At 45.6% G+C, this 11,871-nt stretch overlaps 1 protein-coding gene across 2 annotated transcripts in view; it reads right to left on the reverse strand.

Moving 5' to 3' along the window:
- The window catches only part of COPG2 (COPI coat complex subunit gamma 2), a 39,178-nt gene extending 29,662 nt beyond the window's left edge, over window positions 1-9,516 (reverse strand). The window contains exons 1-6 of one of the 2 annotated variants that reach the window (XM_056573174.1): window positions 9,128-9,516; window positions 7,476-7,528; window positions 5,957-6,037; window positions 4,990-5,061; window positions 2,958-3,037; window positions 589-664 (exon numbers count right to left, since the gene is read on the reverse strand). In XM_056573174.1, coding sequence (XP_056429149.1) covers window positions 589-664; window positions 2,958-3,037; window positions 4,990-5,061; window positions 5,957-6,037; window positions 7,476-7,528; window positions 9,128-9,314 — 549 coding nt within the window. In that variant the 5' untranslated portion in view covers window positions 9,315-9,516. Of the gene's footprint in view, window positions 1-588; window positions 665-2,957; window positions 3,038-4,989; window positions 5,062-5,956; window positions 6,038-7,475; window positions 7,529-8,991; window positions 9,074-9,127 lie in introns of those variants that run through there. The other variant, XM_056573175.1, reaches the window with a different exon arrangement.
- Window positions 9,517-11,871: the final 2,355 nt, after the last annotated feature.

Here is an 11,871-nt window from a genome sequence, read left to right on the forward strand (position 1 = left end):
CCATCGCCCGCAACCTTTTGCAAGACTACAACTTCCACAGCATACCCATACAGTGAAGACATGCTGGGAGTTATAGTCTTGGAACAGCTAGCGGGTGAATGGTGGATGTGTGCAGTGCGGCCGGGTGCTAGAAAGGCTGGGAGATGTGCGAGAAACTTTGTCCCTGTCCCCCTGAGAGAGTGTAGCGGGGATGGAGTGAGAGGGAACGGGCTGTAAAGCAGAAAACTGTGTCCCTGTGCGGAGGGTCACATCTCGCTACATGGACACTGTTTTCTTCATTAAACTGGCATACCCTGCATCCTGTCTGCCCCTATATGCCTGCCTACTTCATGCTCACATGGGTGAAGGAGTCCATGAAAAGACGACATTTACATATTAGCAACAGAGGCTAATACACCCTGTAACACTGGAAAGGAGGCACTAATCCGGGTACGTTTTTTATCCAGTTCACTTGCACTATAACTCTGTGTATTGGGTTTAGTGCAGGTAAGTGTCCCTCAACCAAATTCTGATTTAGCCATGGCTAACATTAAGAAAAAAATCATTCATAAGAGCATGGCAGCAAACTTAGCCCTACCAGCTGCTTACGTCAGTAATGCGACAGAGGGCTCGGATAGCAGGTCCTCGGTAAACATCTTCTTTTCCAGTCATATCCTTGGTCAGACTATTAAAATTTAATAATGCAAAGGTTAATTCAATACCTTTAACCATACATTTTATTGTGGTCTATGTTGTTCCTGGGAAGGTCAAAGATAACATGACATACATAGCAGGTTCCCAATATATTAGGAAAGGTTGATATAAAAATAGAATATTAACTGAAATGTCATTGCTGAACTGACCTAAGGAAATATATCCCTTCTAAAAATGAACAAATATCTTTTAACATAAAACTAGACAACCCTTTTAGGGTTATTCTCTAGTGCCTGAAAAACTGCATAAGGTCGTGTTCACACACTGCATTACTGTGTTGTGGTCCCGCTGCGGTGATGTCCTCCTCCCAGCTTTCTATATGTTCCAATTTAACACCTGATGCTCACGGGGGTATTTTTGTCACTCTTCAGGACATGGTACACGAAGAGTTAAAAGAAATCTGTCTTCAGTGTCACCTGCACTAACCTGTCGGTTCACACAGGTAGTGCAGGCGACACTGGTGACAATCATACTTAACCGATCCCCTTTCGTGCTCCCGTTCTCCGCTATCTACCGCCGTCCCTTCCTTTTTTGAGGCCGACTTGGAGCATGGGCAGAACTTCCTGACGTCATCGCTGCTGTAACGGGACCCAGCAGAGGAAGCTCCGCCCATGCTCAAAGTTGGCCCCTGAACGGAAGATAAGGAGAAAGATAGAGGGAGAACCGGAGCACGGAACGGGATCAGACAGACAGAGCTGCCATCCCTCCTGAAGACAGTGACTGAAAAAGGATTACCGTATTTTTCGCCCTATAGGACGCACCGGCGTATAAGACGCACCCAATTTATAGGTGCAAAATCTAAAAAAAATAAAGATCCTGAACCCAATAGTGGTCTTCAACCTGCTGACCTCCAGATGTTGCAAAACTACAACTCCCAGCATGCCCGGACAGCCGTTGGCTGTGCGGGCATGCTGGGAGTCGTAGTTTTGCAACATCTGGAGGTCCGCAGATTGAAGACCACTGCGTAGGAGGTAATATTCACGTGTCCCCGCCGCTCCGGACCCGTCACCGCTGCCCTGGATGTCGCTCCATCGCTGTCGCCGTGTCCCCGTCGCTCCGGAACGTCTCTGCTGCCGGACGGGTATCCTTGCTCTCCGTCGCCGCCATCACGTCGTTAAGCACGCCAACGCACGTACGCGACGACGTGATGACGAGGAAGGAGAGCGCCGGCCATACAGGGGATCCCGGCACGGAGCAGACACCGAGGAGGCAGGTAAGGTCCCTCCCGGTGTCCTGTAAGCACTAACCCGGCTGTTCAGTCGGGCTGTTCGGGACCGCCACGGTGAAATCGCGGCGGTCCCGAACAGCATGGTTAGTGTTATTTTCGCTTCAGACGCGGCGGTCAGCTTTGATCGCCGCGTCTGAAGGGTTAATACAGGGCATTAATCGGTGATGTCCTGTATTAGCCGCGGGTCCTGGCCGTTGAAGGCCGCAGGGACCACTGCGATAGGGGTGTGTTTGCCGTATAAGACGCACCAACTTTTTCCCCCCAGTTTTGGGGAAGAAAAAGTGCGTCTTATACGGCGAAAAATACGGTATTCATGACGGGGAGATTTATCAAAACCTCTGTACAGGAAGAGTGGTCCTTTGAAAAATTAAAGAAGCAATCTGATTGGTGCAGTTGCCCATATCAACCACTCTTCCTCTACACAGGTTGTATAAATCTCCTCCATTGTGTGTAGTGACATAGTTCATGCCAGGGATTTAAGAACAAAGCAAAAAGATTTTAATGACAGTCACATTTTAAAGATGACAGGATGGTTTTTCTGGCAAGATTTCATGATATCTGCAAAATATACAAATAGAAACGCCACTCTGATGCTGACACCATGTCCCCTTCATGTGGGTTCACATCCATTCCGTACCACACTCCTGCCCACATAAAAAAGGCACTTCACCAGGCGATGATACAATGAATCTGCCTCATGTGACAAACTTTTTCAGCAGATAAAACTACAAGTATCGACTACAAGTATTTAACTACCTTTTAGCACACCCCTATGATAACTTCATTAACAAAGTCAAAACCCCTCCTACACACCAAAATATTACATGACAACCAGAAGGCAAATATGTTTGTATGTTTGCAATTTTTAAATATAACAAAATACAACACATCTCTACGTGGCTACACCAGCACGAGCCCAGGTAATAAATACAAGAAGGCAAATATGCTTAAATTAGTCTATATTTTATAGAAATTTTAAAGCTAAACATCTGAAAAATACACCTTATTATAATGCTGCCAGGACTTTCATGTTTACCTGCTTGTAACAATAATGACATCTTCAGATATATTTGCCATTTCCTTGATAGTGAGGTAACACATTCTTCTTAACGTTTGCTATAGTGTTAAAAAAATAAAAAAATCCTGTGGTTATTACCAGAAATAACAGCTATATAAACAAATCCAAAAATTATACAAGACAGATAATGCCCTAAATGTAACTTTTAATAATGTGTCTTAAACACCCAGAATGTGAGCTAATCACCATATAAAAGGAGAGTAACAATTCTCTCGAAATAAAAAGCAGCCTTAGTAAACTCACCTGAGTATGTGTAGTCCAGGATTTATCAATGACAGTGTTGCTTTAATATACACCCAATAAAGGGCATGTATGCACCTATTATCCACAACCTCTCGCGTTTCTATCAGTCTGTAGTGACTGACGTCATCAGGATGGCAAGGAGAAAATACTGGACAAATGCTAAATAATATCACCTAATATATCCTAGCACACACGGGATATTATCCTCCTATATAGTAGTCCTGCATTGCTTTCTCGCAAGCACTCTATATTACACAACTGCAGAATGAATTCCTGTGGGAATATTCCAGCCTGCAAAGGAACATAAACATCGCACAGACACATGGAGATGGCCATCAAATATCGAACAGTGGTCTGGAACAAATTGTGCTGGGACGCCGCTCACATTGTAGTCACGTGTTGAGCAGAACCTGCCGTAGTGCAGGGAGCCATAACTTCCCGGCTACTGCTGCTGGGCTACTGCGGCTGGGCTACTCCTGCTGGGCTACTGCGGCTGGGCTACTGCGGCTGGGCTACTGCGGCTGGGCTACTGCGGCTGGGCGAGCAGCAGTAGACAGGAAGTTACGGCTCCCAGCACTACGGCAGGTTCTGCTCAGCACGTGACTACGATTTGTCCAGTATTTTCTCCTTGCCATCCTGATGACGTCAGTCACTACATACTGATAGAAACGCGAGAGGTTGTGGATAATAGGTGCATACATGCCCTTTATTGGGTGTATATTAAAGCAACACTGTCATTGATAGATCCTGGACTATACATACTCAGGTGAGTTTACTAAGGCTGCTTTTTATTTCAAGAGAATTGTTACTCTCCTTTTATATGGTGATTAGCTCACATTCTGGGTGTTTTTTAAGACACATTATTAAAAGTTACATTTTAGGCACTGTTTTGTATAATTTTTGGATTTACTTTATTGCCGGATAGTATCCATCAAGTGGGGTTGATGAGGCCAGAATAAGACTCATCAACAAATTCTAGCTATATAAACTAGTAACATGCTCAATTTCTAAGTGACATACCAAAGTTATTCTCAACTTCCCACCAAAAGTACACCTTGTGTTCTACTTCTAATGCTGTATAGAGACCATGGATTGGCCTTTTAAGACACATTATTTTTCCATACACATAGCCACACAAGAGCTCGTTTTTTCCCCAGAACCAATAGTGATTTGCAATGACACCTTTCCTTTTACCATAAAAGTAGGGTTCCATTTTTACACAGTGCACTTCACGGTAATGCTAACACATTGTCTTTATTCAGTGTGTCAACAAAATGAAAACAATACCTTTCCTAATATTGTACTAAAAAAAAAAAAACAGTCAGCTGGAAATTTTGATTCCTTTAGATGCCAGGATCGGCATTGATCACAGCATCTAACAGGGTTAATGCTGGACATCAGTGGGGTCACCGATGTCTGCCATTGTTGGCAAATCCCTGCTGCTGACAGCAGCCAGGACTCAGTCTATGACAGTGTTTCCCAACCAGGGTGCCTCCAGGTGTTGCAAAACTACAACTGCCAGCATGCTGGGAGTTGTAGTTTTGCAACATCTGGAGGCACCCTGGTTGGGAAACACTGGTCTATGAAGTGAGTGCAGCTCCTGTGCTTGCTTCATGTGCAGGATGTAAATTTACGCCATAGTGTGCCAATTACCAGGGCACCAGGACGTGCATTTAAGTCCGTTGTCCTCTCAGGGTTAATACAAGTTGCAACCTTTCATTTGCCTTGCAGGTACTGACAAACTTACATCATTAGACTGGAACAATCTGGTCATTGCAAAAAACGCTTCTGTGGCTTCCAATGTTCCAAAATGTTCACCCTAGGACAAAAGCAAAATAAAGCATTTATGCAGACCTTGAATTATTGGAGAAACATTTTTAGACATTCTGACCTCCCTATTATCCTGGTAGAGAAGATTTGTAACTAGTTCAAATAGAAAATTATGTTTCTTAGACACAGTCATGTGAAGAGCCCAGGAGAAAGCCTTTTATTTTATGCCAAAACATATACCGGATAGGAAACCTCTCCTTAACCTTCTAATAGGGCCTGCTCCTGTTTAAAGGGCTATCCTTTCATTTTGAGGGGGAGGGGGAGCATGAACTGCATTAATGACCACTCCTTTCCTAATTCCCCTGCAGTAGGAGTCTGCTCAGTTATACTGCTATGCTTTGGCAGAGGTTCTGAAAGTTATTACTATTGGCTCCTCTACAGTGAACAGACAATCACTATATAGAGCCTTGGCCGTGGGGAGAGTGACTGATCATGTGTGTCCACCAGCACTCAGATCATTAGAGGGACATGCACCTTGCTACACAAACTGAACCCTAGGTGGATCATACTAAGTAAGTAAATGTCATTGCTATTTTTTAACAAGTTTACAATAACATCTTTGGTGGCTGTCAGGAAATTCGTACAAAAGAATTGGGCCAAATAAGCGAAAACCATCAAAATAAATCCTCAACCTTAGACCAGGAAAAACAACTTGCCTCAAGGGCACATGCCTTTATTATGCCTGTGTGTGTAAGCTATACATCTACTTTATTGGTGAGACATGGCTAGAGATCACAGTGTCACCTGTACGCATCACAGCTAATGAAAGTAAATGTGGGGCATGTTTCAACACAAGCTGCTGTAACCTTGACCCAACAGCCCCCAGAAAACCAGCGTACATACTGGTTTCCATCAGGATATAGTTACTTTCTTTTTTAGCTTACCTGGTTCAATAAGTACAATATCTTGGTTAGAATGTGGAGGCATCGTCTTGGATTGATCGGAGTTTCATTGAATAAACGGGCCTGCAGACACACGTAGGTTGATAAAACATTTTTTTATTGTGACAACAGTAACATTTACTTTAACATTTTGACAGGCCACAGAGACTTTTGACAAAAATTTTGATCAGTTGGGGTCTCTGTGCTGATAGAATAAGCGGGAAGACGCATGTGATTATGTGCTTCACTCCCCTGCTTGCTGTAATCTCTGTCTAGTTTCACTAGATGGGCTCTATAGACTTATAATAGGGCCGATAAGGGCAACTAGATGGAGATCACTAGGAACTGGGGAGTGGAGCACATAACCATGGGCTTCTCCCTGATCGTTCTAAAATGGTTGGGGTCGTGGCATTGAGACCCAGATCGATCAACACTTTATACATGTCAAACTTTTTTTTTTGTTTGTTTTTAAAGGCAGGGACACTTTAACCTCTTAAGGACGCAGGGCGTACCTATACGCCCTGCACCCGGGTATATAACGCAGGGGTCACGCCGTGACCCCGGATCATACCGAGTCGGTCCCCGCGGCTAATGAAAGCCGGGACTCTGGGCTAATAGCCTGCAGCACCGATCGTTGTGCCGTGCGATATTAACCCTTTAGACGCGGCGTTCAAAGTTGATCGCCGCGTCTAATATGAAAGTGAAAGCTTCCCGGCAGCTCAGTCGGGCTGATCAGGATCATCGTGGTGAAATCGCGATGTCCCGATCAGCTAGGACGCAGCAGGAGGGTCTCTTACCTGCCTCTGTCGCATCTGATCGGCAACTGATTGTTCCAAGACTGAAATCAATCGACCACCGATAACACCGAAATTTTCCATGCTAATGCACAGCAATGTGTATGAGATCAGTATGTGCAGTGTAATAGCCACTAGGGGGGCTATAACTCTTCCCAAAAAAAAAAAAAAAAGTGTAAAAAAATATAAAAGTTAATAAAGATCATTTAACCCCTTCCCTAATAAAAGTAAGAATCACCCCCCTTTTCCCATAAAAAAAAGTGTAAATAAAAATAAAAACAAACATATGTGGTATCGCCGCGTGCGTAAATGTCCGAACTATAAAGATATATCATTAATGGGATACTCCAGCGCTGGGGACCCCCGTGATCTTGCACGCAGAACCCCCGTTAGAATCAGTCCCCGGAGCACGTTCGCTCCGGGTCTGATTACTGGCGACCACGGGGGCCGGAGCATTGTGACGGCATGGCCCCGCCCCCTCAATGCAAGCCTATGTGAGGGGGCGTGTCCTTTCCTGAAGCAGCTCCCCAACAGTGAAACTGCAGCAGGGAACTGATTGCTGAAACCCTTAGTGATCAGTTCTACAATAGGGAAAGCTGCAGCTGTGTGCCCACAGAAATCAATAATATGTATGTAGTTTACAGTCGTTCTGCCATAACAGTGTGATAAAGGTTGAATGAGCGATGGCCCTAGAATTACAGTATGTCATGAACAGTCAGAGGACTCACCTCCTGAAGAACAGTGCTCTTTTCTAAATGTTGGAAGGGATTGGAGGCACTTCCTAAACAACACAGAAAAAGTGAAAAAATAGTGAAACAGTGTTTCCCCAATACTTCCATTGCCTTACAGTTTCCCATGCATACAGACTCTGCTGCCAGTGTGAAAGAAGACTAATGCTATGTTCCCCCACTTCTATTAATTGTAGTAATCCAGACGTCTACACTATAAAGGCAGTGTTTCCCAACCAGGGTGCCTCCAGCTGTTGCAAAACTACAACTCCCAGCATGCCTGGACAGCCTTTGGCACAGTGTGAAGCTCCTGCTGGTTATTCTTTGCACATTGGGCTCCTGGCCGAGCTGCAAACGTGGGAACTTCACTTATTCTGAAGATTGCTAGTCCAGAAGTGGACTTCACCGGTCAGTAAGGATCCTTTTAGATAGGCCAATCTAGCAAATTGGCACTCATTTATAGGGGTTATCCAGCACTCCCTTTGGTGTCCTGCCCCGGTTCCAGGATGTGCTCCTCTTCAGATCAGAGTGTCACATTGCCAATCACTGGCCAAAGCGATGTCCTGTCTTACCAGAAATTGACTGAGGGGCAGGGAGACGCTCTGGGCCCTGACATCAAGATTTCTGGAGTGGAAGAGGAACACAGCCAGGGACCGCAGGCAAGTACAGTTTTGTATTAATTTTTTTTATAGACTTTTAAGTGGCCAAAGTTTTGAAAAATCCCCCTTCTGCTGGACTATATTCCTTTAGGGTACGTTCACACATACAGGATCCTTCCCAGATTTGATGTGCAGGATTTGTAACTGCAGATTAGAAGCTGTGTTCAGTCATTTAGTTTACATTGAAATCTGCAGCAGAAAATCCTGTGCATCAAATCTGAGTACCTGTGAACGTACCCTTAGGATCTATTCACACGTACAGTATTCTGCGCAGATTTGATGTGCAGGAATTTCTGCTGCAGATCTCAATGTAAAGTAAATGACTGAACACAGCTGGAAATCTTGCGCATCACATCTGCACAGAATACTGTATGTGTGAATAGACCCTTAAGGAGCAGTTACCGTATGTAGCTCAATCATTGGGAAGGCAGAGCCCTTTATATGGTTGCCCAGGTGTTTTCTCAATTATTGGGAACAATCATTCAATTGCCCAATAATCAGCCCATGAAGCATAGCGCCAAAATCTTCGTAGCCCGAGACTTCAGCGATTACAGTATGGATTTGCGTGGAGATTCATGTAAGTCAATGGAACTTTAGGCAAATGCCTTTCCTGATCGCTGTAGTTTAGGGCTATGACGTTGCAGGATATTTAAACAGAGATCCTAGCTGGAGCGTCAGAGTTACACTTTAAGTGAGATCACATCCCCTCAGGTATTAGGAAATTCACACTGGATATGCAGAGAGCCATATGTGTACAGGAGCCTGTGGATACACAATGTACACCAGAGATCTGCAGACGGGATAGATCTACAGTACTATTATATCTAGAAGTGTCAGGTCTCTGAGGTATCACATACACAAATGACACGTCCGTCCTGCGCCGATATAACGTCACTTCCTGCGGGCTCCGGCTTCAGTAAAGACCGCGGCTTAGAGGCCTACACGGAGCAGAGCCACCACACTACGTGTGTCCCAGAATGATACAAGCCTTACCCGCCTCCTCGTCCTTCTTGTCAAATTTCTTAATCATTTCCGGTTCTGCTTCCCTGGTTCCCGGTAACGGTGAAAAGACTTCTTCACAGCACACTACACTGAGCCTGCGCACTCCACTCACATGAAGCCACGCCCCGGAAGCCACGCCAGGTGCGAGACATTGCGATTGGTGTAAACATAAGGTCATGTGCTCTCCGAGCGGTCACGTGATTCCTCTGTACCGTTGTTCGGCTCCGTTCAGTCTGGTGCGGCTGCGCTATGTAGCTGTTGAGTGAGTGCCTGTGCGGGAAGGGGAGCTTCCGGGCGACACTGGAGCAGAATGGGTTAACGCCACAAGGTCCAGGACCCTGCGGTGTGGAGTTTATTTCCTTTTTTTTTTTATAGCACTCTGTGCGGGAGATTTATCATCAAAACCTGTCAGGAGGAAGATCGCTGAGTTGCCCATAGCAACCAATCAAATCGCTTCTTTCACTTTTTTTGAAAAGGCCTCTGCAAAATGAAAGGAGCGATCCGATTGGTTGCTATGGACAACTCAGCAACTTATCCTCTGGACAGGTTTTGATGAATCTCCTCCATATTGTTTTAGAACACTTAATTTCTTGTTACACCTTTGATGACTGGTGAAAGGTTTGCTTTTGTGTTCTTTCTTTTTTCCCTCCTCCTTGCCTTGTGGAACCATTACTTTATTTTGTGTGGATGGAGGCAGGGTGTGAGCTGCTGCTGCTAACTTTCTTGGCTTATAACTAATGATTGCAGCGTTTCTCAGTGTGTGTATCACGGTATTTTTGTAACTTTTGGCGGTTCCACGGTATATAACGGTATTCCCCACCCCCCCCTCCCCAAATTAATGAATTAATTATCAGCCCAGCGCTGCCCCCATCGGGGTAAATACTCACAGATCACACCCGCAAGCGCTGCCCTCCTCGTCCTGTTTGTTGCGGCCGCTGACACTCTATACTGTGCAGTATCCCTATGCCCGGGCTGCAAAAGGTAAACAAAATAAACTAACGCATGTTCCGACATCAGCCTTACGCGGGGGACAGGAACGTCGGACAGCCGTCAGCCTATCACTTGCCGCAGCAATGTTCTGCCACAGCCGGTGATAGGCTGAGCGCACTGTCATTTAAGGAGCTCTGGCCGGCTTCTTACATGACAATGGGCTCAGCCTATCACCTGCCGAGGCGGAACATCGCTGCGGCCGGTGATAGGCTGACAGCTGTCCGACGTTCCCGTCCGCAAGAAGCAGGTGAGGCCGGTACCAGACCAACGGGAGGTGAATTAAAGTTTATTTTGTTTATCTTTTGCAGCCCGGGCATAGGGATACCGCACAGTATAGAGCAGTGGTCTTCAACCTGCGGACCTCCAGATGTTGCAAAACTACAACTCCCAGCATGCCCGGACAGCCGTTGGCTGTCCGGGCATGCTGGGAGTTGTAGTTTTGCAACATCTGGAGTTCCGCAGGTTGAAGACCACTGGTATAGAGTGTCAGCGACGGCGGCCGCAACAAACAAGAGGAAGAGGAGGGGCAGCGCTTGCTGGTGACATGTGAGTATTTACCACGATGGGGACAGCGCTGGGCTGGTCATTAATTGGGGGGGGGGGGGCAGAACAGCGCTCGTGGGTGACGTGTGAGTAGTTCCCCGATGGGGGCAGTGCTGGGCTGATAATTAATTGGGGGGGGGGGGCAGAACAGCGCTCGTGGGTGACATGTGAGTAGTTCCCCGATGGGGACATTGCTGGGCTGATAATTAATTGGGGGATTGGGGGGGGGGGCAGAACAGCGCTCGTGGGTGACATGTGAGTAGTTCCCCGATGGGGACATTGCTGGGCTGATAATTAATTGGGGGATGGGGGGGGGGGGGCAGAACAGCGCTCGTGGGTGACATGTGAGTAGTTCCCCGATGGGGACAGTGCTGGGGCTGATAATTAATTGGGGGGGGGGGGGCAGAACAGCGCTTGTGGGTGACTTGTGAGTAGTTCCCCGATGGGGACATTGCTGGGCTGATAATTAATTGGGGGATGGGGGGGGGGGCAGAACAGCGCTCGTGGGTGACATGTGAGTAGTTCCCGATGGGGACAGTGCTGGGCTGATAATTAATTGGGGGGGGGCAGAACAGCACTCGTGGGCCAGAGCAGTGCTGGGCTGATAATTAATTCCCGAGGGGGAATGGCCAAACCGGTATTGCGGTATGGGTTGAAATTCATATTGCCCTAGCACAATCTACTTGTCTTTCAGGACGATCCACTTGTCCTGGTACACAAAATAATTTTAACAAAAATAGTAGGTAAATAAGGAGTTATTTCTTTGTTTAGTTTTTGCACTTCCTTTTTTTTTTCTCTCCTCGCCCAATAATAGCCATAACTCTTATTTTTCCATCTACAGAGCCATATAAAGGATTGTTTTTTGTTGGACAAATTGTACTTTGCAGTGACACCTTTGAAAAAAAAAAAATATTTGTGATGTGTAATTGAAAAAAGAATGCAGTTTTGCGAATTTTGGGTTTTTCTTTTTATGCCATTCACCTTATGGTCAAAACTAACATGCTATTTTGATAATTTAGACCGGCCTGATTACAACAATACAAATTTGTATAGTTTCCATCATATTTTACTAATTTAAAAACATTGTAGACTTTTTTAGAATTTTTTTTATATTGCCAATTTTTGACCACTAGAACATTTTTTATTTTTTGTAAACTGGGCTGTATGAGGGCTTATTTTTTGCGACATAATCTGCTGTTTGT

The sequence above is a fragment of the Hyla sarda genome, chromosome 4, assembly GCF_029499605.1.
Source record: "Hyla sarda isolate aHylSar1 chromosome 4, aHylSar1.hap1, whole genome shotgun sequence".
Taxonomy (NCBI): domain Eukaryota; kingdom Metazoa; phylum Chordata; class Amphibia; order Anura; family Hylidae; genus Hyla; species Hyla sarda.